This window comes from Lucilia sericata, unplaced genomic scaffold, assembly GCF_015586225.1.
Source record: "Lucilia sericata isolate MDLA Ls3-8-SP2 unplaced genomic scaffold, ASM1558622v1 Contig000947F_arrow, whole genome shotgun sequence".
Taxonomy (NCBI): Eukaryota; Metazoa; Arthropoda; class Insecta; order Diptera; family Calliphoridae; genus Lucilia; species Lucilia sericata.
Genome location: NW_023994932.1, coordinates 96,919 through 120,642, shown reverse-complemented (window position 1 = coordinate 120,642; position 23,724 = coordinate 96,919). Strand labels below are relative to the sequence as shown.

Genomic DNA, 23,724 nt, shown 5'->3' with positions numbered 1-23,724 from the left:
TAATCTTTAACTCTCCATTTAACTAAAATTCAAAATTACATTTATTAACGTACATTTATATATTTAAATGAACTTCTGTTATCCACATAAAACTAAAATTTTGTTATTAACCTAAATATTAGTTTTTTAGTTATTTTTACAATTTTATTAAAAAGAAATTTAAACAGAAGAAAACCAAAAACTAATTGTAAAATTCTTATTCACATGAAAAAAAAAATATACAACAAGATGTGTAAGCTTGTAAAAGAAAAGTAGAAAAACAAACTAAATGGTTTTATAAATTCAATAAATCCTTAATTCATATTAATATATTAATTATACGTATTTAAATAACAAAATATCCGATTCGAATAAACTATAGATTAGATTACTTAAGCCTTTGGCTTATTAGATAATAAGTATAATTTTAACCTTTCTTTATTAAAACTCTGAATAAATTTAAAAAATATTCAAACGGTGAAATAAAAAGATTGAAAAAGCTTTGAGTTATCGTTTCCTAAAACTAAGATTGCTAGTGTAAAAAACGAAATCAAAATCAAATGGAAAATATATGTTTGTATGTGTGTATGTATGGTGCAGTGTATTGTTTGGCTAAAACAATATAAAATGATTCGTTAATCCTAAACTCCTGGCGGTGGTGGTTCTTCATAGCGTGTTGGTTTATTAGGTGTTATAACAATGTCGTCTGGTACCATACTAAGAAGCTCTGCTTCACTTAGTTTTGCCAATAGGCTAGTTGAAGATGTATTTGATCCTGTTGCTGAATCTGAAATAAAAATAGAGGCCTAGGTGTATTTCTTCGGATTTGATGTATATACATCCTCCTTTTAAACTAACTAACTAGCTAGTTCATATTCAGTTCGGTTCTAGTTTAGTTCTAGTTCAGTTCTAGTTTAATTCTAATTCAGTTCTAGTTCAGTTCTAGTTCAGTTCTAGTTCAGTTCTAGTTCAGTTCTAGTTCAGTTCTAGTTCAGTTCTAGTTCAGTTCTAGTTCAGTTCTAGTTCAGTTCTAGTTCAGTTCTAGTTCAGTTCTAGTTCAGTTCTAGTTCAGTTCTAGTTCAGTTCTAGTTCAGTTCTAGTTCAGTTCTAGTTTAGTTCTAGTTCAGTTTTAGTTTCAGTTCTAGTTCAGTTCTGGTTCAGTTCTGGTTCATGTTAAACTTCAGTTACTTACTTTTATCTTCAAATGTTGATCCCATACTCTCTGCTGGATTATATTCTTCCTCAGTAGCTGATGTAACCATAGCACCTGACGATGATTTTAATAGTGAACCTATTAACGGCGGTGGTGGAGGAACCACCGATTGATCTTTTCCTGTCGTCTTAATGCTAGCAAGGATTTGAGACAAGTTTGAAGGTATAGATATATTAGCTAGAACATTTGAAGATGAAGCAGAAGCTGAACCAAAGGCCTGTAAAGAAGTAAAACAATTAAATTTATGTTGTTGAAATCGAAGTTTAATATAATTTGTCTACCGTGGGCTCTCCAGTTAATAGGCCAGCAATTTCCATTTCTTGGGCTGCAATCTGTCTATTAATTTCTTCCATTTTACGTTTCAATTCATCTTCAGCTGCTTGCATATGGTCCACATTTGAGGGCATTTTAACTGGTAGTAATGGCAAGTCATCGTCAGAACTTCCACCGGGTGAATAAGGTTCATCGGCATCGTTTAATTTTGTTAATGGTGCCGCTATTGTTGCTGTTTGGGGTTAGGGAAGTTTGGATTTAAAACTTACTACTTTATTACTATTAATTATCAACTGAATATACCTTTTTGTGCTTTTGCTGCTATTGGTGCCTTAATTATGGCATCTATATCGATTTCATCGACTTTGTGAGTAGCAATTGTTTGGCGGTGTTTTTTAGGTTTCGGGCTACCAGGCGGTGTAAAGGTATCTGTATCATTAACACGATTAGAAAGCTTAATGGGGAAATAAAAGAACATTTGTTAAATATGGGTAGCTTCGTGGCGCTAATTGTTAATATTCACTTACTTTGTTAATCATCGAAGAAGTACCTGCACCACTTAGCACTGTTTGCGATGATATAGGATTAGCACGTTTGCTAACCACCACACGTATTATTATTCCAATCAACACGTCTGGCCTATAAGGATCGTCATAAAAATCAACCGGTTCACTAGGTTGCAATAGGGCGGGTACATTTTTACCCGCCCCCAAGGGATAAATGTAGAAATCTTTTATCTGAGATGATGTACTTTTAATGACACCTAAACGTTTACGATTATCTAAATACTCATAGAGTATTTTATAGGCAATGGTCTCGGACTCATTGGCTGGTATTAAACGTATAACAACTATTTCCTTATTGGGACTCTTTTTAATTTTCGATATATAATCCCACACGGTCTCCGGACCAATACGTCCCACTACGTCCAGTTCTTTGGGCAATAGTTTTGCCAAACCAATTGAATTACCGACAATTGGTTGAAGGGTAAGTTGAAACGAGGTAACATCTACCATATTTATGTTACCAGTCCATAATGATGTGACAGTATACTGTAGATCACTAGAATAGGACGAAGAGGGACTTGAGCAGGCAATAAAGCGCGAATAAGGATCATGAGGCGGTGTTGGTATTGAAACCGTACTTGAAGGTTCCTGATCACTTTCTGTTGAACTCAAATTCGAGGGTATATCAACCACAATGGCCGAATCGGCACTACCACTGCTGGTTGAGACGGTAGAAGTGGCAGCTTGAACAGGCTGTGGTGTGACAGTGTTTTTACGATAACTTTCACTTTCCTTTTCTTTGTCTCTATCTGAAACAAGATTAGCAGCTTCTTCTACCGTTTTGGTAGATTCCAGTATCTGATCAATTAAATTGTAAGTCTCTAATGGATTAATAGCAGCTTTTGTTGGTTGCTCATGATGTTTTTTAGAAGGCTGCTTTGATTGCGCTGCTGTGGATTTTTTCGTTTCAGTTGAAGAGGTTTTTCGCTCATTACCATCGCTGTGATGTTCACGTTCCGTACGATCTTTAACACGTTCCTTATCGCCACGAACACGTTCTTCGCGTTCACGTTTTTCTTCCTTATGACTACTCTTATGGCGTTTTTCGCCTTTGTCTCGACTGCGACTTCGTGAGTGGCTGCGACTACGTTTGCGTGAACGTGACTTATCATGATGACGATCTTTGCTTTTATGGCGTTTCTCACGTTCTCTTTCGCGTCCTCTAGATCGTTCTTTATCCTTTTCCCTTTCTCTATCTTTTTCCTTTTCCCGTTCTCTATCCTTCTCTTTAAGGTGAGAACTTGATGATTTTGTTTTGTCTTCATCATGCAACGTATGCGTTACTGTTGGCGACAGTAAATGTGAGTGTGACAATAACGTGGAATCCGCCTCTGGCCAATGTGTTAGGGATTCTTTGCGGGTGACAGCTGAGGTTGAATCATCAGGTAGCTCTGACTTATTTAATGCTGACACAACATCTTCTACCGGTATGGTAATATCAACACTGGCATAATCAGATGATTTACCCTCAATTACCTCTTCACCTTTGTGAGTCTTAAGAACATAGTTCTTAGCACACGCCAGTAAATCAAGTTCAGACTTTTTAATCATTTCTAATTGATGCTTATTTTCCTGCTCACGCCACTGTGCCAATTCCTGGCTTGCCAGTTCTTCGGGTGACATGCGTACCAGCTGTTTCGGTTCAATTAATTTTCCACAAATCTTGGCAAATAATGTATGATTTTTGCGATCCTTAATATTGAAAACTAATGAACGATATTTAGCTTTGTATTTAGTGCCCGTATCACGATTAAAGTAATGATACATTTCAAGTTCTGTGGCCTTGGCAAACTCTTCCACTTCCTCTTCGCTTAGCTTAGGCATATTATTTACTTTATTAATGGTTTCATTGTTTGTTTCCGTGTCTGTAGAAGAACTTGTTTCTTCTTTAATGCGCAATAAAAGTTGTTCTTTAAGAGTTCGGCGTACAACACCTCGTATTGGTTCGCCATCGTGACCCGAACTCTTGCCAGCACTTTCTGTACTTGTTTGTCGTTTTGTAGTAGACGTTTTATCTTTAGATGCATTCTTTGCATCCTCTGGTGTTTTCGCCACCTTATCAGGTTTAATACCAACTTGCTGTGGGTATTTCTGTAACTGTTTTGGCGTGTTTGGCCGGGGACTTGTTGACGTAGACGATGATGTGGTTTTCAAGAAATCAGTAATATTTTTATTTGTCTTAATCTGTATTTGGGGAGAAGAATGTCCTTGTGAAGTGCCGCTATTAGAATCGTTTTTATTTACTGCAGCAGCACTACTAGTTACAGAAAACATTTTTAAAGGTGGTGGACTGGAAGCTGCTGACTTTAGAATGGTGGGAGAAGAAGAATATTGAGTACGCAATTTTTGTTTTTTCTAAAAAACCATAAGAAAATAAGGAACAAAAATAACTTTAATAAATAGAAAATAACTTACCTCCAATTCCAAAGCCTGGGCACTGCCTGGTTGTATTACTTCAAAAGTGGGATTATCTTGTAGCCACTTCTTCAAATTAACCACAGTGGGAGCACTATTTCCAGTAATAACACGTCCAGATTTTCGTTCATAAACATTGACCTTTAATAAGCAAATTTAACATTAATTATAAACAAGTACTAGTGCTAAATTCGGCTATGCCGAATCTCATACACCCTTTAACATAGTATATTTTAATAATTTGGAACAGACAAATGGGTCAATGCTAATTCAACTTGGCTATCTTCTCACAAATGTGAAGGGTATAAAAGATATTAAAATTGCTGGCCGTTTAAACTTACCCTTTCCACTTTAGGTTTACGATCAGCAGCAGAAAGTAACTCCTCGAATAAACCTTTTGGTTTTCGTTTCGTTTTATCTTCAGCAACACTTTTATTCAACGGGCTACTTGTAGCACTCGAATCTGTCTGTGTTTTATGCATTATAGTGTTTAGGGCATTTTGAGCATGTTTTCGTATACAATCATCACTACAGTAGATTGAATTGGAACGTGCAATCTTTTTACAAACAATACACAAAGTAGAACTTTCAGATACTTTCGATGACGTCGGCGTAGAACTAACTGTTGCCGGTACCGATGGCGTAGTAGTAGTGGCTGGTGCAGCTGTTGTGCTTATGTTCAAACTAGTTCCAGAGGCAGCTGTAGCCGTTGGAGTTATAGTTTTAATAATCTTTATATTATGATGTTGCTGCAATTGAGGCGGTGTTGATAACTGTTTCACCACCGTTATAGTTCTTATGGGATTACCTGGCTGTGAAGCCATTTTCAAGTTGGCTTGACCAGAAGTCACATATAATTTCTTTTGGCCAGCAGTCAAATTACCTGTAGTACTTGAGGTCGAGGTTTGTATGATGGTCGCCCTCTTGTTAGTAGTCATGCTATAATCCTTTAAATTTATTATTTGACCACTTTGTAGCTTAATGTGTGAACTTGTTTCTAAATTTTGAACATTTGAATCTTTTTTGGGGGTTATATTCAAAATGTCTATACTGCTGGTGGTAACATTTGTTGTGGTCGTATTTGATACATTTGCAATAGAACCTACAACAGTTGTGATTAATGTTGGAGGCGTCGAAGAGATTACAACTGGTGTTGTTGTAGGTTCATTAGGTTTTTTAATCAGCATTTCAGTAATTTTGGGTTGTTTCTATATAAAGAATTTTTTTTATTTTTCTCAGTACTAATATGAAGAATAAAATAATAATTATTTAATTACCTTCTCTTCTTGTTTCTTTAGGCATTTGGGACAAGTCCAATCTATACCTTTCTGTTCCATTTCTAAGCCCATAGCTTTAGTAATGCTAACACATGTACCATGAAACCAGTCCTCACACACATCACAACAAATCATAAAACGATTGTTGTGCGGTTGACGACAAATGCACCAAAGTCTGTGAAAAAAGTTAAAATTATATTTTTAAATTTAAAAAGCAATATATTTTTAACCTACTTATTAGGATCATCATCATCATCCTCCTCCGAATCGGTGGCCTCTGTCTCAACTTTAGCTTTTGCAGCACTTGCTTTAGCTGCACCCTTTTTGGCAGCAGCTTTTTGAGTTTTTGTAACCTTTTGATTTGTCGCACCAGCAGCAGCAGATCCCGTTGCCATGATTGTCTCTTTGGAGCCACGTCTTCGATTGTTAGCATCCGTTACTTTCTTTTCTTGCACTGTAGCAGCACTGCTGCCACTAGCCGCAGTCATTGAAGAATTCGAATGCATTGAACTGTCCAGCGATGATTCACTTAAAACGGCTGCTGCAACAAAGGATGTATTACTTACACTAGCACTAGCAGTTGCTCCAGAAGTATTCGGTTGAGCTTGAGCCCGTCTCTTGGCTCGTGTTGTGGGAGCCTCAATGGGTGGCAATGTTATTACTCTACCATTACCTCTAATGATTTGTATAGGTTCTTTACGTATTAAAGGTGATATTTTTGAAATTTGTCCAGTTGCTGTTGTTGATGTTGTGGGTGTAATTATTGTGGTACGTGTAGTAATTACCGGTGTTTGTGGTGTTGTTAACACTGGTGTTGGCAATGTTGTTGGAACATTGGAGATAGCCATTTGTATAATGCTCTTAGAGGGAGTAGTTTGAGGAATTTCCTAAATTAAAAATGTTAGTAAAATCTGATTTCTATTAATAGTGAAATATAAATTACCTGCATCGTTACTGGTTGCTGTGAGATCGGTGCAAGTGGTGGAGGATTTTGATTAACTATTAAATTATTATTCATTATTTGATCACTGCAAACACCCGTACCAAATACTTGTTTTTCAACTGCTTCTTGAAGAGTTTTATCGTCCTTTATAAGTTCCACCACTTGTTGTAGTATATCATCGGGTAAATCGTCGGTATCATCAGCTTCACCTTCTGGTGTGGCCAGCAGTGAAGCGCTTGTTATATCTATACCTCCGACTAGATTATTTGTTGATACTACTGGTGTCACACTTGCTGGAGCTGGTAAATGTTTTACACTTTGTTGACCCGTTATATTTTTATTAACACTACTACTATTATTGCTACTAACATCGGTCAGCTGATTTATATTTTGCGTTGTTTCCGTTACATTGCCTCGCTGTGTATTAGTGTTTACTAATACCTTCTCCGTACTCTCTAGCATTTTTACCAATTCTGGTATATTTTCATTAATATTTCTTATTTGTTCGTCGGCTTTTTCATTTGATTTTTTCATTTCATCCTGCACAATTGAATTGATTAGATCTAATTGCTTGTCATGCTCTGCTTCCAATTCAGATGAGCTTTGATGTGTTTGTATAGATATTTGTGCTGGTAGTTGATTCTTTGCAGCCGTTTCAATGGGCATAAATCCTTTTAAAGCCGCCGTAGATGTTGGTGTCAAAGTGACAACAGATGTTATAGTAGCAGTATGAGATGATTTGGGCGTTGTGGGTGGAGCTGTTACTTTAATTGGTGTCTGCTTTTCTGTTTGTTCTATTAATGTTGTTAGATCTGTAAATCCTTTGGTCTTGGGGCTCGACATAACCTGCTGTAATATTTGAATATTATATTTTTATAAAGTTTTTTTTTTTTTTGCAAAAAAGTATTTTTCTAAAGTCTATAATTTGTTTTAATTGTGATTCATATCTTAGCCTTTAATGAACAGCGGTTAAATTTCTTGAATTATTTCAACTTACCTTATTAATGATGATTTCCTTATGAGTTTGGGGCGATGATTGAACAGCACTTTTTTGTTCTATTGGACCTTTAACAAAAACAAATGTTTTTGGCGACAAAGTAACTGAAGTTGAAGTAGCAGCAACAGACGAAAAAGTTACTGGAGTTGCTGTACTAGTTGTAGTATTTAATAGTATTTTATTTTCATTTTGCTTTTTGGGAATTGGAGGCAATGCTGCTATAGCAGGAGACAAAGTATTATGGGTATTTGATCCCATTAAGTGTACAACCTTTGAAGGTGTAGAACGAACAGTAATGCGACCAGGATCCGATATAATTTTTACTATTGATTTCTGACGCTGTGCTAAGGTCGAAGGACTACAGGTGGGTAGAGACGAAGAAATAGTTGTTTTATTGGGTAATTCTGCGGGCTCATCTTGACTACAAAAGCGTCTTGATTTTTGATTTACTTTACCCACACTCAAAACACGTTTTTGAGTTTTTAAAAGTTTTACTTTACGTTTGCGTCCTTTAGGATTATTAACATCAAAATCTAAGTCGCTATCACGATCATTATCAGTTTCAGCTGATTCTTCTGAGCCACTTAAATCACTTTCATCATCCACACCACCTGCTTCAGCATCATTTTCCTCAAATGAGGTTCGATTAGCCTCATCGTCATCAGCAAAATCTTCGTCAGCTGTTGGTTTCTGTCTATCCTTGGTATCTTTTTTAAATTTATGGCTTGCAGCCAATCCTTTATCTTTCGTTAAATTGCCAGAGGCAACATTTGATTTTAATAAATTTTCCGTTTTCGCATGAAGATTTTGTTGGGTTTGTTTCTTTCGCACAAATAACTGTTTGCCAGCAGTTGGCTGCAAAACACCCACCTTGCGACTAGCTGCTTGTTTTTCAGCTTCCAATTTATCGGCAGCTAATTTCGCTTTCATTTGCGTAGGAGATGTAAAAGGTGTATAACAATGATCGTTTTGTATGACGAAAAGTTGAAAATCATAATCACTTTTACTTTTCTTATCTGATTGCAAGCCGGCCATTTCTAAAAAATAAAAAAACATAATAATAACAGTGTAAGTCTAGCTATTATTTATATATTACTACTCTATGCTTACTCAAAGCTTCTTTGATAATTTCGTTGGCATCCTCTGGAGGATAAAATTCTTCTAAACGCAAACCTACAATTTCCGGACGTTCCCGTTTTCGTCTACGTGCGGTTTTCTTCTGTTTTACAATATTTGGCTGACGACCACGGCGACGCGGTTGTTTTCTTTGTTTAGTTTTATTTTCCTCACTCGATTCATTATCGGACTCATTATAGGCTTTACGCTCCCCATTGTCATCATCATTCGAGGAATCACCATTTCCCGCCGTATCATTTTTATCATCGCCTGAAGAACTGTTAGCCTCTTCTTCAGAACCAAAACTCTCCTCAGCCGAACCAAGTTCTTGCCTTCTAAGCATTTCCTCTAATTTTTCGGCTTCATCCTCCTCATCTTGCATGCTTGGCGTTGGTGAAGTCAAGCGTATAACACTAATTGATGAAATTTTCTTCTCCTCTGTTGAAGCATTAATGGAAAAACACGTTTATTATTGATTTATTTAATATTTTTACATTCAACATACCAATAAGATTTTCCAAGCCCTTGTCATCGAAACTTATGCCATTCTTACCATATACCACCACCAAATTTGAGTCTGAGGTGCTAGCATAATTACTGGCATCCGCAGCCTGTGAGCTGCTCTCAATGAACACCGAACTAGACATATTTGTTTATTATTATTTAGTTGCGTTCGCTGCAATATTACACATTAAAATAAAGTTTTCACCGAAAATAAGCATTATTACATCTTTACGAGATTTATTGCAATGTACACGACATTATTTTATGGTTATTATCTTCTAAAACTAAAAGTGCACCCGGTATGCTGGACTAATTGTAATTGTCGAAAGAAAAATCGTACCAGCAGCAACGAATTTAGAGGACAAAGTAAACAATGAAAAAAACACTGTTTCTCTTTTATTCGCCTTATTCTTTGCCTTAGCGTCGTCCGTTTTGAGAACTGAAAACTTTTGTTTTCCACGAAAATCCTTGTCAATTTGCAAGTATTTTTATTTTAAAATATTCCTTAAATGTTATATTTTATAAATATAATATGTAATACCACAAAAAATTATGTTTTCATGGCTAAATTAAATATTTTCTGCTCTCGTAATGCAAGACACTGTGTCGATCGAATTTCACGGCGACGACTGACTATGGTAATGTCATCGGCGGCTTAAATTCGTCGTTGAAAATTATGAGACGATGTTTATAAAGAGTATTTTATTTGGTGGCCGAAAAAATTAACAAGTTAGAGTGCTATATTCGGCTGAGCCGAATCTTAAATACCCTCCACCAGCAACTTTTGTATTAATACATTTCTAATTAATAAAATATTTGTAGAAATAAGTTTTCTCATGTCTTAAATAGAAAAATCCCAAGATTTAAACAGCTTAAATCTACTACAATTCCAAGATTTATTGGACATTAGAAATGACACTTTCATTTAAATTTTTATAGCGCCCTAAGATATGCTTTAGCAATATCTCGTATTGCATGTGTGTGAAAGATTTAAGGATTTTAAAAATAGATACATATATATATAATTTTGTTCTACACAAATTGATAATGCAAATAGTTAAATACGGTTAAAGCGCTTTTAGGGGCAGGACCTAGTGTGAGAGATATGACCAAACATAGACCGATCGTGAAAATTTTTTGAAATAGCATTAAGTGCTTTTTGCATTACAAAATAGTATTTATGAACAAAAATAGTATTTATTTATATCATTATTTGGTAATGAGTTATGTGCCTTTAAGTGTTTTTCTGAAAGGGACCTTGTATGGGAGCTATGATCAATTATGGACCGATCGAAAAAAACTCTCACAGTAATGTTTCTATGCATATGGGCAATACTTACACCAAATTTTATTTGGATATCTTAATTTAGTACTGAGTTATGCGCGTTTAAGTGATTTTCGGGAGGGGACCTTGTATGGGAGCTATGACCAATTATGGACCGATCGAAAAAAACTCTCACAGTAATGTTTCTATGCATATGGGCAATACTTACACCAAATTTTATTTGGATATCGTAATTTAGTAATGAGTTATGCGCGTTTAAGTGATTTTCGGGAGGGGACCTTGTATGGGAGCTTTGATCAATTATGGACCGATCGGAAAAAAATTTCACAACAATATTTCTGTGCATATGAGTAATATTTGTACCAAATTTTATATGGACATCTTAATTTAGTTATGAGTTAAGCTCGTTTAAGTGATTTTCGGGAGGGGACCTTGTATGGGAGCTATGACCAATTATGGACCGATCGGAAAAAAATTTCACAGTAATATTTCTATGCATATCGGCAATACTTATACCAAATTCTATTTGGATATCTTAATTTAGTAATGAGTTATGCGCGTTTAAGTGATTTTCGGGAGGGGACCTTGTATGGGAGCTATGATCAATTATGGACCGATCGGAAAAAACTTTCACAACAAAATTTCTGTGCATATGAGTAATATTTGTACCAAATTTTATATGGATATCTTAATTTAGTACTGAGTTATGCGCGTTTAAGTGATTTTCGGGAGGGGACCTTGTATGGGAGCTATGACCAATTATGGACCGATCGGAAAAAACTTTCACAGTAATATTTCTATGCATATGGGCAATACTTACACCAAATTTTATTTGGATATCTGAATTTAGTAATGAGTTATGCGCGTTTAAGTGATTTTCGGGAGGGGACCTTGTATGGGAGCTACGATCAATTATGGACCGATCGGAAAAAAATTTCACAGCAATATTTCTGTGCATATGAGTAATATTTGTACCAAATTTTATATGGATATCTTAATTTAGTTATGAGTTAAGCGCGTTTAAGTGATTTTCGGGAGGGGACCTTGTATGGGAGCTATGACCAATTATGGACCGATCGGAAAAAAAATTCACAGTAATATTTCTATGCATATGGGCAATACTTATGCCAAATTTTATTTGGATATCTTAATTAAGTAATGAGTTATGCGCGTTTAAGTGATTTTCGGGAGGGGACCTTGTATGGGACCTATGTCCAATTATGGACCGATCCAAAAAAATTTTCCTCTGAAAGAATTCTATTGACATAAGATTTTAATTTGTAAAAGTTTGTGAAGATATCGACATTGTGGCGGAAGTTATTAACAAAAAACCCATTTTCCGGGAATATGTACTTTTGTATGGGAGGTATATGAAATTGTGGACCGATTCTGGCAATTTTCAGCAGGGATCAAGATCTTGTGCAGAAACGAACGTATGGTGATTTCCATGGAATTATCTTGCATAGTTTTCGAGAAAACTACATCAGAATGTGTAAAAAATGCTTATTTTTTTCCGAGGTTGTTTTAAATTTTGATTCATAACTTTTCCCGGGGTGAACCGATTTTGCCCATTTGCAATACCAAACAACTTAGGAAAATGAAGAACATTTTGGGTGAATTTGGTTAAGCTCTATTGCTTCGTTTTATCGTGAGCGTGTTTTACACAGACAGACGGACAGACGGACATAGCTAAATCGACTCAGAATTTGATAAGGACCCAGAATATATATACTTTGTTGGGTCTCAGATGAATATTTCTTGGTGTTACACACGGAATGACAAAGTTATATATACCCTCTATCACCACTGATGGTGGTGGAGGGTATAAAAAACTTGTAATAAATTAGTCAAATATTAAAAAAATTTATAATTTATAAGTTTTGCCAAATAGCTAAAATTATGGACGAATTAAATGTTTGTTTGAAACAAACAGATTATTAAGTACTTTCACCAAAAATTAATATCTTTAATAAAAAATCAAACTTAACATATGGTATTAAAATATTATTTTTCCCCTTAAAAAGTTTAATATATACAAAAAAATATTTTTCGTATAAATCTAGATACTAGAAAAAAATTTCAAACATTTTGATAAATTTTTTTGTCTAAAATTCCAAATTAAAAATTTTAATTATACAAAAAAAATATTACTAGAATTTTTTTGTCAAAAATTCTTAACTTTCATAGAAAATAAATACTCAATGAAAAAATGTGTAAAATATTTTAAACTGTCCATAAGTTAATTTAATTCGAATTTTTATAAAAATAACATTTTCTGTGAAATTCAAAAATTTAGCAAACATTCACAACACAATGTTGTTAGGATGAACATATTTCAAAGATTTGCTGTATCCAACTTAATTGTTTATGTTTCAAAATTTTAAAGTCTGGCATGCTAAAATAACATTGCATTTTTAGTACTTTACAACACTAATTCGACGTTTTTTGCCGCAAACAAAACAAAAACAATCCATGACAACAATAAACAAATGTTGTAGCTGTGAAAAAATAACTTTATTTTTAATAATTTTAAACAAATTTAATTAAAAAATAAACTTAAAATGGGTCACGAAGAAACAGCACATAAACAGGAGGATAATGAGAAAACAGGCACAAATATCACATCCTACAAAATGCGTCCATCATTGGGTGAAACATTTAAAGGAAGCCGAATTAAGGAAATTATACGAATGGGATCAAGATCTTGTGCAGAAACGAACGTATGGTGATTTCCATGGAATTATCTTGCATAGTTTTCGAGAAAACTACATCAGAATGTGTAAAAAATGCTTATTTTTTTCCGAGGTTGTTTTAAATTTTGATTCATAACTTTTCCCGGGGTGAACCGATTTTGCCCATTTGCAATACCAAACAACTTAGGAAAATGAAGAACATTTTGGGTGAATTTGGTTAAGCTCTATTGCTTCGTTTTATCGTGAGCGTGTTTTACACAGACAGACGGACAGACGGACATAGCTAAATCGACTCAGAATTTGATAAGGACCCAGAATATATATACTTTGTTGGGTCTCAGATGAATATTTCTTGGTGTTACACACGGAATGACAAAGTTATATATACCCTCTATCACCACTGATGGTGGTGGAGGGTATAAAAAACTTGTAATAAATTAGTCAAATATTAAAAAAATTTATAATTTATAAGTTTTGCCAAATAGCTAAAATTATGGACGAATTAAATGTTTGTTTGAAACAAACAGATTATTAAGTACTTTCACCAAAAATTAATATCTTTAATAAAAAATCAAACTTAACATATGGTATTAAAATATTATTTTTCCCCTTAAAAAGTTTAATATATACAAAAAAATATTTTTCGTATAAATCTAGATACTAGAAAAAAATTTCAAACATTTTGATAAATTTTTTTGTCTAAAATTCCAAATTAAAAATTTTAATTATACAAAAAAAATATTACTAGAATTTTTTTGTCAAAAATTCTTAACTTTCATAGAAAATAAATACTCAATGAAAAAATGTGTAAAATATTTTAAACTGTCCATAAGTTAATTTAATTCGAATTTTTATAAAAATAACATTTTCTGTGAAATTCAAAAATTTAGCAAACATTCACAACACAATGTTGTTAGGATGAACATATTTCAAAGATTTGCTGTATCCAACTTAATTGTTTATGTTTCAAAATTTTAAAGTCTGGCATGCTAAAATAACATTGCATTTTTAGTACTTTACAACACTAATTCGACGTTTTTTGCCGCAAACAAAACAAAAACAATCCATGACAACAATAAACAAATGTTGTAGCTGTGAAAAAATAACTTTATTTTTAATAATTTTAAACAAATTTAATTAAAAAATAAACTTAAAATGGGTCACGAAGAAACAGCACATAAACAGGAGGATAATGAGAAAACAGGCACAAATATCACATCCTACAAAATGCGTCCATCATTGGGTGAAACATTTAAAGGAAGCCGAATTAAGGAAATTATACGAGAAATTATGCAGGAAAAGTTACAGGGTAAGTAGATTGCTTACTTGTGTGCCTAAACAATTAATATAATTCATGCATAGGAAAAACATACAACCCGGATGATGTGAAACATTGGACAAGAGATATTGCCGATAGCATTAATGCAGCAATTAAAGATCGTCTAATTATGCCTCGCTATAAATACGTTGTGCAGGTTATGTTGGGTCAACAACTTGGTGCAGGATGTCACTACTATTGTAAATGTTGTTGGGACGCTGAATCAGATTCTCAAACATCTGATGTTTTTACAAATACTAGTCTCTTTTGTGTTACCACTGTTTTTGGTGTTTATTTGTACTGATTGATTAATTCACTTTAGTTATGCTTGTATGAATGTATTTTTAAATATAGAATTATTTTATTAGTCGTAATATATGTATGTAAATGTTTTCTTTAAAAAATAACCAATCAAAAAAGTAAACCAAATATATTATTTTATAAATCGGAATATATACAGTCAAACACGCTTATAACGAACTCGGTTATAACGAACTCTCGGTTATTACGAACAATTTTTCAAGTCCCTATATTTTGATAACTATTTTTATACAGAAAACATCTCTTATAACGAACTCTATTATTACGAATCCTCGTATAAAACAAACTACTTTTTCAGTCCCTCTAGTACAATTTCATACAATTTTAACTTTTTATAACGAACTTCAAAATTATGTGTTGAAATCAGAAGAAAATAGCTTTGTTGGAAAAAAAAAAACTTCAATTTATTATGAATTATATGAACAAATAACATTAATATTTTTTTTAAGAATATTAAATAAATTTATAAATCATATTCTTTTAATTTCGTAAAATTTCACTTTATTTTTGGAACTACAAAAACTTCACCCGTGTTATTACGAACTTCGCGTATAACGAACAAATTTGACTGGTCCGGGATTTCGTTATAAACGAGTTTGTATATGGGGAATTTGTTGTCAAGTGACCCAACTTTAAAAATCGATGTCTTCCGATTTGGATGAAATTTGTACCAAGGTTAGTACTATGGGATAGTAGATACACAAATTTTCAGCTCTATCGGTTAAGAACTGCCGGAGTCAGGTGGGGAAAAGTTGGACATTTTGGTCATACAGGGTTTTATTCAAATGAGTGTAACTTTTCATCTAAAAAAATACTTTAAATTATGGAGATCTTGGTTCATAATTGACCCAATCCCTCATTGAAGTCCCTATTTCGAAAATCACGCTAACGTTCATATTAATCTAATGTTTTGCTGATGCGTATATAAGATTCGGCATAGCCGAATACGACACTCTTTCCCGTGTCTATATTAGACAAATATTTATCACAGCACTTGACAAAACGTCGGCAGAAAAATTTTCAGTTTTCTGTTTATGTTAATGCATAGGAGTAACAAAATGCTGATTTTATCACGACAACTCACAGATAATTTTACTGAAATAATGCTGTATTTTACAGAAACAATTGAAATTAAAGGCAAATTTTGTAAATAAATACTAATTTCAATTTTAATTGCACAAAAACAAAATTCTATACTAATTTTACAATACAATGACGTTTGTTATCAAGACAACACTGTCATAACGACGCTATAACGCCAATAAATGCTGTCTATACCTGCTAATTTTGTATCACGAGAACAATTTGACGTTTAGTATAATAAATATTTGTCTAAGAAAAAAATTATTGCGGCAACAATCATATTCGTATTGCGGGAGATACCTCCTTCGGGAGAGATTGTGCGGCCAGGGAGATACCTACAAGCAATAGAAGATAAAAAAGAAACATTGCTAGTTAAACAGCATGGTGGTAATAAGAAGATATCTTAAGATAATCGTCTGGAAGATATATACCTATATATATATACCAATTATCTATAGTTTAACCTATATTTTGTGTTTTCAGTAATCAGTTACATTACTTATTATCTTAGTTTAACTCAGTGTTATTGGCCAATTAAACCTAAGTTATAAGTGAGAAAACACAATCAACAAAAACAATAAAATAATCAATTCGGAAAAACAAAAACATAATATTTTAAATAAATAGTAATTTTTTGATTTGTTTTATCAATATTATTATTGTTTTAAATGTATATTTAAATTTTTTCTAAATTTTTTTAATTTTAGGGCAGTGTCCCACGTTCAATATATATCGTGATATTTGCTGTATTGTGATATGTATTGAACGTGTAGCATGTAATATTGACGGATCGTGTTCCATATCACAGAAAACCCCAATTTTCTGAAATCCAAAATTTGTATCAATATTTATAATGGATCACGTGATAAATATTGAACGTGTAGAATGTTTTGTGATATCAATCACGATACATTTGTAAAATTCGGAAAAATGCTACACGTTCAATATTTATCGCGTCAGTATTTTCATTATTTCGTGCTACACGGGTCGTACGATGATATCAAGAATGCCGCGAAAACTCCAAATTCATACAAATTTTAAAAAATTTATTATCTTTTATATTTTTTATTAACATTTAAAAAAATATTTGACTTTTGTTTTTTTTTATTTATTTTTCCGAATTCTATAAATGTATCGTGATTGATATCACAAAACATGCTACACGTTCAATATTTATCACGTGATCCATTATAAATATTGATACGAATTTTGGATTTCAGAAAATTGGGGTTTTCTGTGATATGGAACACGATCCGTCAATATTACATGCTACAAGTTCAATACATATCACAATACAGCAAATATCACGATATATATTGATCGTGTGACACTGCCCTTAGAAAAGTAATATTTTTTTTTTTTTTTTTTTTTTATTATTTGAATTGTTGGCTGAGCTCATAAGCAAAATGCCAGGGTGTCCCACGTTGGTTTAAAGGAAATCCTCCAAGTCGACCTATATCTTCATATAGGAAGCTGGAAACAGTGCGAGCGAGACGCAAAACTGTCGAAAGCCGGGCAACAAACACAAGCCTGAAATAATCGCGATGACGCGAGATTTGTTCCCCAACTCAGACCTGAATTACGACTGAGAAACCACAGGGTATACAGAGGCGTCACGAGCAAAAAACTATTTCCTTCTCTTTCGCACAAAACGAATTCAATATTTTTTTTAGCTGTATTTTATATACCTCTTCTCACCAAACAATTTCAAAATCAAACAAAAGCTGATTTTAGACTTTTTTAAATGTCAAAAGTGACACCTCTGTATACCTTCTCCTTCATAACTTAACGAAAAAATAAAAATATTGAGTACTTTTTGGATATTCGGACGTTTAAGGGATAAAATTGTACCAATTTTTGGTACTTTTTATTTTTTTCATTCCGTTTGTAATTTCCAAAATATAATTTTCCGACCCTATAAAGTATATATATTCTGAATCCTTATAGATAGCAGTGCGTAGCTTTCCACAACACCAAGGAGGTACTGCACCGAGCGCATTGCCAATTATTTTAATTGGCTGGCATCCCTATTAGGCCTACAACCATCATTAATTAATTTATTTGTATATTAAACGAGATATAATAAAATACATAGAGATAAGTAAAAATATATAAAAACAAGTAAGAGTGCTATATTCGGCTGTGCCGAATCTTATATACCCTTCACCATAGTGTATTTAAAAAATATAAATTTTATAAAATTTAAATTTATGTACCTATTTAATTTTCCCGATAATATCATTATTATAGCAATAGCAAAACAAAATGAACAACAACAACGCTAAACGAAATAAACACTCAAAAAACAAAATACACAAGGCAGTAAAACCAACAAACGAAACTGTACACCAACAAACAAAAACAATATACACAAGGCAATGAAACACACAGCCATCCAAACATACAAAACTGAATACACCAAGAAACAGAAACAATATACACATGCCAATGAAACACACAGCCATCCAAACATGTGAAACGAAATACTCAATGAATAAGCAGTGTTGTTGTTGTTGCTTATTAATCAAAGCATGAAAAAATTGTCTTTTTTAATGAAATTTTCAGAGGTTGTCTCGGATTTTTGCTTATATATACGTCATTTATGGACCGATTTTGCTGATTTTAAATAGCGATCTTCTCGAAAGCATGTCTAACAGAATTATTGAAGATTCGGATCTCGCCGATATCTGGGCTCCTCTAAAAACTGATTTCAACAGACAGACGGACATGGCTTAATCGACTCCGCTATCTATAAGGATCCAGAATATATATACTTTATAGGGTCGGAAAATTATATTATAGAAATTACAAACGGAATGACAAACTTATATATACCCTTCTCACGAAGGTGAAGGGTATAATTAAATAAACAAAAAATAAATTAATTTTTTTGGGAATTCATCCGGTATTATCAAAGAGAATCGGCATTTTTTGCGGAAATTCAAACATCAAAAACGGCTAAATTCAAAGCGATCATCATTAATTTTAAACCAGTGGAAACATAATACAATAGAATGAGTTATGGTGGTAAAGCGCCAATACCGTTGAAGTACTGTTTGAAAATATTTCGGAAATCACTTTTACCTGAAAAATTTTCTTCTAATTCAGAATTTGAAGTTAAGGTATTGTTTTTCATTATTAAGGTATGCTTTTCATCTTCATTGGGCTTTTGTCGTTTTATAAAATTATGCAGATAGCAACACGCTAAAGTTATTTTTGTTACCTTCTCTGGGGACAAGTTGATGTTAATGTGAAGAACTCTAAAACGGTTTGCCAATATCCCAAAGGTGCTTTCTACGATTGCCCCAGCTCTTGAGACTCGGTAGTTGAATGTTATTTCCTGTGGGTCTAGTGTTGAAAATGAATAGGGCTTTAATAAATTTTCATTCAGTGCAAATGCAGAATCGCCAACAAACACAAAAGGAGCTTTTACAGTTGAGTTTGGCAAACACTCAGGTTCTGGGATATCTAATTCTTTATTAACCAATTTCGAATAAAATTTGGTTTTTTTAAGCACACCCGCATCTCCAGCCCTACCATTTGCGCCCACATCTACCATTAAAAATTCATATTTGGCGTTTACAACTGCCATTAAAACTATTGAGTGCGTGTTTTTGTAATTTAAATACAAATCGCTATCTTTTACAGGTTTCGTAATGCCAATGTGCTTCCCATCAATAGCACCAATACAATGTGGGAAGTTCCAACGCGCATTAAATTGATCACTTTCCCTTTTCCAGTCTGTACTAGTTTCCGGCAACTGTAATAAAATATATTTTAATATAGAGTTGTTAATAAATATATTTATGTATATATAAATATACATATGTATATGTATGTACTATGTTTTACCTTTATATACTCTTTAAGATTTGTAATTATCTTTTCGCAAGTCTCGATAACAATTTTTGCAATTGTTCCAGGACTTATTGCCGTAAGAAATTTCAAGTCCGCGAAGCTATTGCCACTTGCCAAATATCGCAGTCAGACTTAACTTTTCTTCGGGCGATATTGTTCTACAAAAACTCATGTTGTGTGGTTTAGGAAAAAATAATTATAAAAGAATTTGAAATGTTTTCCTGTCCATACGAGTATACGACTGGAAATCATTATCTGTAAACGTCTCTAGACGGGGCTTTTGGCCCATCTCTCCTCTTTTCATAAGGAATGGATTAGGAACAATTTTAGATGTTCTGGGTTTTAGTTACTAAAATTAGCGAACGCATGCTCTTTTCCCAAGGTTGAGACATTCTCAATATGCTATTGCTATAACAATGATATAGCCGGGAAAATAAAATAAATTTAAATTTTATAAAATTGATATTTTTTAAATACACAATGGTGAAGGGTATACATATAAGATTCGACACAGCCGAATATAGCACTCTAACTTGTTTTTTAAACAACATGTATAAAATGTTAAAAAGTAAAATTATTCATATAACTACTGATTTTTCATTAATTTTTATAATTTCATGCATAATTTCTCACACAACTTTTATGCTTGAGAACTTTTCCGGCTTACAGTCGATTTTAAGCCGCCGACGATATTTTTAGTGTCAGCCGCCGCCATTAATATTTGTGGGCGCTTGGCTCTGTATGAAAACGACGACAATTTTTATCGACTCTGGTATCTAAAAAATAGACGCGATTTTCGCAATTTTGGTTAATTTTTCCGAAAAAGTTTTTGAAAAATAAAACATTTATAAAAATGGGTGAACAAATGGAAGTTGATACAGCAAAAGAAAACGGAAACACTGAAGTGGAACTTACCGAGACGGAAAATGAATTGTACGATCGCCAAATTCGTTTATGGGGCTTGGAATCGCAAAAGCGTTTACGTACAGCCAAAGTATTAATATCTGGTTTAGGCGGCATTGGGGCAGAAGTCACCAAAAACATAATATTGTCCGGAGTACATTCCGTAAAGTTAAATGACGATAAAATTGTAACCGAAGAAGATTTCTGTTCACAATTCTTGGCACCGCGTTCATCTCTGGGTGCAAATCGTGCCGAGGCTTCCATTGAGAGAGCAAAAGCTCTTAATCCCATGGTGGAAATATCTGCCGATACAGAACCATTGAATAAGAAAGATGTGACATTTTTTGAGTCATTTGATGTGGTAGTAGTCATAGGAGCAACCAATGAAGAACTGGTGCGTATAGACAATATATGCCGGGATAAGGGTATTAAATTCTTTGCCGGTGATGTATGGGGTACTTTCGGATTTTGTTTTGCTGATCTGCAGCAACATCAATTTGTTGAGTGAGCTATAACTTAAAGAAAATAGTTGATAATACCAAATTAACTTTTTAATTAAATTTTTAGAGATACAGTAAAACACAAGGTCATTTCAAAACCACATGAAAAAACCAAAACTGAACTGGTTACCACCACCGTACAGCGTGAATTAAATTTCCCAGCTTATGAAGAGACTCTCAAATTTGACATAAATTGTGCAACATTCCAAAGGAAATTGAAACGTACTGGACCAGGCTTTATTTTGTTGCGCATTTTGCAGAAATTCCGTGAAACTCACAAGCGTGACCCCTGTTACAAATCGAGAGAGGAAGACAAAAAGGAATTGGAAAATATTCGCAATGAAATCACCAAGGATACCGTTGTACCCAACGAATACTTTGAACATGTTTTCAGCCAAATTTCACCCGCAGCAGCAGTTGTTGGCGGAGTGTTGTCTCAAGAGATTATTAAGGTCGTGACTAAAAAAGAGGCGCCAAATTGCAATGTATTTCTTTTTGACCCGGAGACTTGCTGCGGCTTTATAGAGACAATTGGTGCAACAAACTAATGTATTACAATTATTTTGAATATTTTTTTTTTCTACCTTTTAAAAACCTAACAATTTACTATATAAAAACAAGAAATAGAAACTAATAATTTCTTTGAAATAAAAAATGTATATTTTTTGAAAAAACACACATAAACCACATTTGTAATGTTTTAAATACAATTAAATATTTGTTTTCTTTAATTTTGCAAGTTGTTTATGTTCTCCAAAGTCCTGCTCCATTATATTATGTAACTTTTTTCAAGCAGTAGTATCGTCCTGTCTTATATCTAAGGGATATTGACCAAGTAGTCTTTTACGGTGGCTGGATCCAAACGCTTGAAACCGTTACGGTCGCAAATACCAACTTCTATATTATCTGCAGTCATTTTGCCTTCGAATCCCTCCTTCAGGGTTAAAATGGCTGTGTGTACGGCATCATCGAGTTCCAAATCTTCGCTGTAACTGTTAAAATATTTGCGAAATAATTAATCTTTCTTACATCTAAATATGCATTCACAAATTTACCGTTTCTCCAGGAATGTTTTGCCATTTACAGCATTTTTACCCATTGCTGTAGCTTTCCAGGCAAAGTATGCACCAGAGGGGTCACATTGGAACAAGTATGGGCGGTCGTTGTCCCAACCGCAAATAAGTAATGATACTCCAAAAGGTCTTACACCACTAAAAAGGAGAATGGAAATTATGAGAAATTTGCAAAGCAATCTCAATAAAAAGTACTATTTATAGACACTTACCCACTCTGGGTATATTCCTGCATTAGAGTTGCTACACGCTGTACTAATTGAGCCACTGGTATTGGTTCTTTGTATGTAAGATAATAGTTTTGTGCAAGTTTTCGAGCTTGCTTAACTAAAAGGCGATAGTCTGGACCCATACCGGAATACACCATACCAATGTGACCGGATATCATTTCAACACGATGAACACTGTGCTCTTCATACAAAACAGATTTATGCTTGTTTTCCGTTGCAATAACGACTCCATTAGAAGCTTAAAAGAAAAGTGTAACTACGTTAGCCAATATTTTACATTAGTTTACTTTCAATTACAACTTACCCATAATTCCTACAGAAGGGGCACCGGCCGATACAGCAGCTAGAGCATATTCCAATTGTACCAATTTTCCCGATGGACTATTGGTTAAAAACAAAATATTTGTAAGAAATTGATGCATTTAAAATAATTGTAAAGTCATGGTGTAGGTTATGTTTTGATTGTTGGTATAGCGGCAAATTTTTATTTACTTAAAATTTATTTGCAAAATAATTTCTTACCTAAATGTGGTTAGTGAGAAACTGTAGCGTTCTGATGCCATTTTTAGGGATTCTTAATATGAATGCAAAATTTTCTTCAAAACTAATTTAAACGCGAATACCAAATATCGCGAAATGTTTTTTTTTCTTCAACAAAGTAAACTAAAAAATGACACAGCAAAGCTGCAAACAAAATGTCAAAATTAATGTGAAAACATTGCCAGACCATTTACAAAACACGTTTAACACTAAGTCGACCATGCATGGTCAATAAAACTCGTGTTAAATTATAAAATGATTCGTCAAAATAAGTAAGTAAGTAAGTAAGTAAGTAAGTAAGTAAGTAAGTAAGTAAGTAAGTAAGTAAGTAAGTAAGTAAGTAAGTAAGTAAGTAAGTAAGTAAGTAAGTAAGTAAGTAAGTAAGTAAGTAAGTAAGTAAGTAAGTAAGTAAGTAAGTAAGTAAGTAAGTAAGTAAGTAAGTAAGTAAGTAAGTAAGTAAGTAAGTAAGTAAGTAAGTAAGTAAGTAAGTAAGTAAGTAAGTAAGTAAGTAAGTAAGTAAGTAAGTAAGTAAGTAAGTAAGTAAGTAAGTAAGTAAGTAAGTAAGTAAGTAAGTAAGTAAGTAAGTAAGTAAGTAAGTAAGTAAGTAAGTAAGTAAGTAAGTAAGTAAGTAAGTAAG

General features: G+C 33.4%; 4 protein-coding genes across 5 annotated transcripts; 2 read left to right on the top strand and 2 right to left on the bottom strand.

Annotated features, from left to right (window-relative positions):
* Positions 1-100: 100 nt before the first annotated feature.
* LOC119609210 (serine-rich adhesin for platelets) lies at positions 101-9,911 on the bottom strand. The gene is made up of 14 exons (XM_037963927.1): positions 9,508-9,911; positions 9,285-9,455; positions 8,774-9,217; positions 7,664-8,700; positions 6,667-7,515; positions 5,958-6,610; positions 5,724-5,898; positions 4,788-5,654; positions 4,447-4,587; positions 1,993-4,386; positions 1,769-1,919; positions 1,474-1,697; positions 1,172-1,409; positions 101-766 (listed from the first exon to the last, which is right to left on the bottom strand). The coding sequence occupies exons 2-14, from the start codon at positions 9,424-9,426 to the stop codon at positions 621-623; spliced, it is 7,461 nt and encodes a 2,486-aa protein (XP_037819855.1). The 5' UTR covers positions 9,427-9,455; positions 9,508-9,911; the 3' UTR covers positions 101-620.
* A 2,965-nt stretch (positions 9,912-12,876) lies between these two features.
* On the top strand, positions 12,877-15,030 carry LOC119609211 (tctex1 domain-containing protein 2). Of its 2 annotated transcripts, XM_037963929.1 has the most exons (3): positions 12,877-13,288; positions 14,274-14,570; positions 14,624-15,030. In XM_037963929.1, the coding sequence occupies exons 2-3, from the start codon at positions 14,417-14,419 to the stop codon at positions 14,881-14,883; spliced, it is 414 nt and encodes a 137-aa protein (XP_037819857.1). In that variant the 5' UTR covers positions 12,877-13,288; positions 14,274-14,416; the 3' UTR covers positions 14,884-15,030. The 2 variants fall into 2 exon arrangements, with proteins under 2 accessions (XP_037819857.1, XP_037819856.1); XM_037963928.1 differs by lacking the exon at positions 12,877-13,288 and having other exon boundaries at positions 14,212-14,570.
* A 5,545-nt stretch (positions 15,031-20,575) lies between these two features.
* On the top strand, positions 20,576-21,920 carry LOC119609193 (SUMO-activating enzyme subunit 1). Its single transcript, XM_037963904.1, has 2 exons — positions 20,576-21,248; positions 21,312-21,920. The coding sequence occupies exons 1-2, from the start codon at positions 20,695-20,697 to the stop codon at positions 21,790-21,792; spliced, it is 1,035 nt and encodes a 344-aa protein (XP_037819832.1). The 5' UTR covers positions 20,576-20,694; the 3' UTR covers positions 21,793-21,920.
* Positions 21,886-23,274, bottom strand: LOC119609194 (proteasome subunit alpha type-2). Its single transcript, XM_037963905.1, has 5 exons — positions 23,070-23,274; positions 22,852-22,928; positions 22,530-22,785; positions 22,300-22,455; positions 21,886-22,236 (listed from the first exon to the last, which is right to left on the bottom strand). Exons 1-5 carry the CDS (start codon positions 23,108-23,110, stop codon positions 22,062-22,064), a joined length of 705 nt encoding a protein of 234 aa, XP_037819833.1. The 5' UTR covers positions 23,111-23,274; the 3' UTR covers positions 21,886-22,061.
* Positions 23,275-23,724: the final 450 nt, after the last annotated feature.

Excerpts from the sequence above, each read along its gene's own strand:
- LOC119609210 (XM_037963927.1), bottom strand. The coding sequence starts at position 9,426 with ATGTCTAGTTCGGTGTTCATTGAGAGCAGCTCACAGGCTGCGGATGCC. Across the intron at positions 7,516-7,663 it reads AGGAAATCATCATTAATAAG|CAGGTTATGTCGAGCCCCAA; the intron begins GTAAGTTGAAAT and ends CAAATATTACAG. Across the intron at positions 4,387-4,446 it reads CCCAGGCTTTGGAATTGGAG|AAAAAACAAAAATTGCGTAC; the intron begins GTAAGTTATTTT and ends ATGGTTTTTTAG.
- LOC119609211 (XM_037963929.1), top strand. The coding sequence starts at position 14,417 with ATGGGTCACGAAGAAACAGCACATAAACAGGAGGATAATGAGAAAACA. Across the intron at positions 14,571-14,623 it reads TATGCAGGAAAAGTTACAGG|GAAAAACATACAACCCGGAT; the intron begins GTAAGTAGATTG and ends ATTCATGCATAG.
- LOC119609193 (XM_037963904.1), top strand. The coding sequence starts at position 20,695 with ATGGGTGAACAAATGGAAGTTGATACAGCAAAAGAAAACGGAAACACT. Across the intron at positions 21,249-21,311 it reads CAGCAACATCAATTTGTTGA|AGATACAGTAAAACACAAGG; the intron begins GTGAGCTATAAC and ends TTAAATTTTTAG.
- LOC119609194 (XM_037963905.1), bottom strand. The coding sequence starts at position 23,110 with ATGGCATCAGAACGCTACAGTTTCTCACTAACCACATTTAG. Across the intron at positions 22,786-22,851 it reads CCCTTCTGTAGGAATTATGG|CTTCTAATGGAGTCGTTATT; the intron begins GTAAGTTGTAAT and ends TTTTCTTTTAAG. Across the intron at positions 22,456-22,529 it reads CAGGAATATACCCAGAGTGG|TGGTGTAAGACCTTTTGGAG; the intron begins GTAAGTGTCTAT and ends TCTCCTTTTTAG.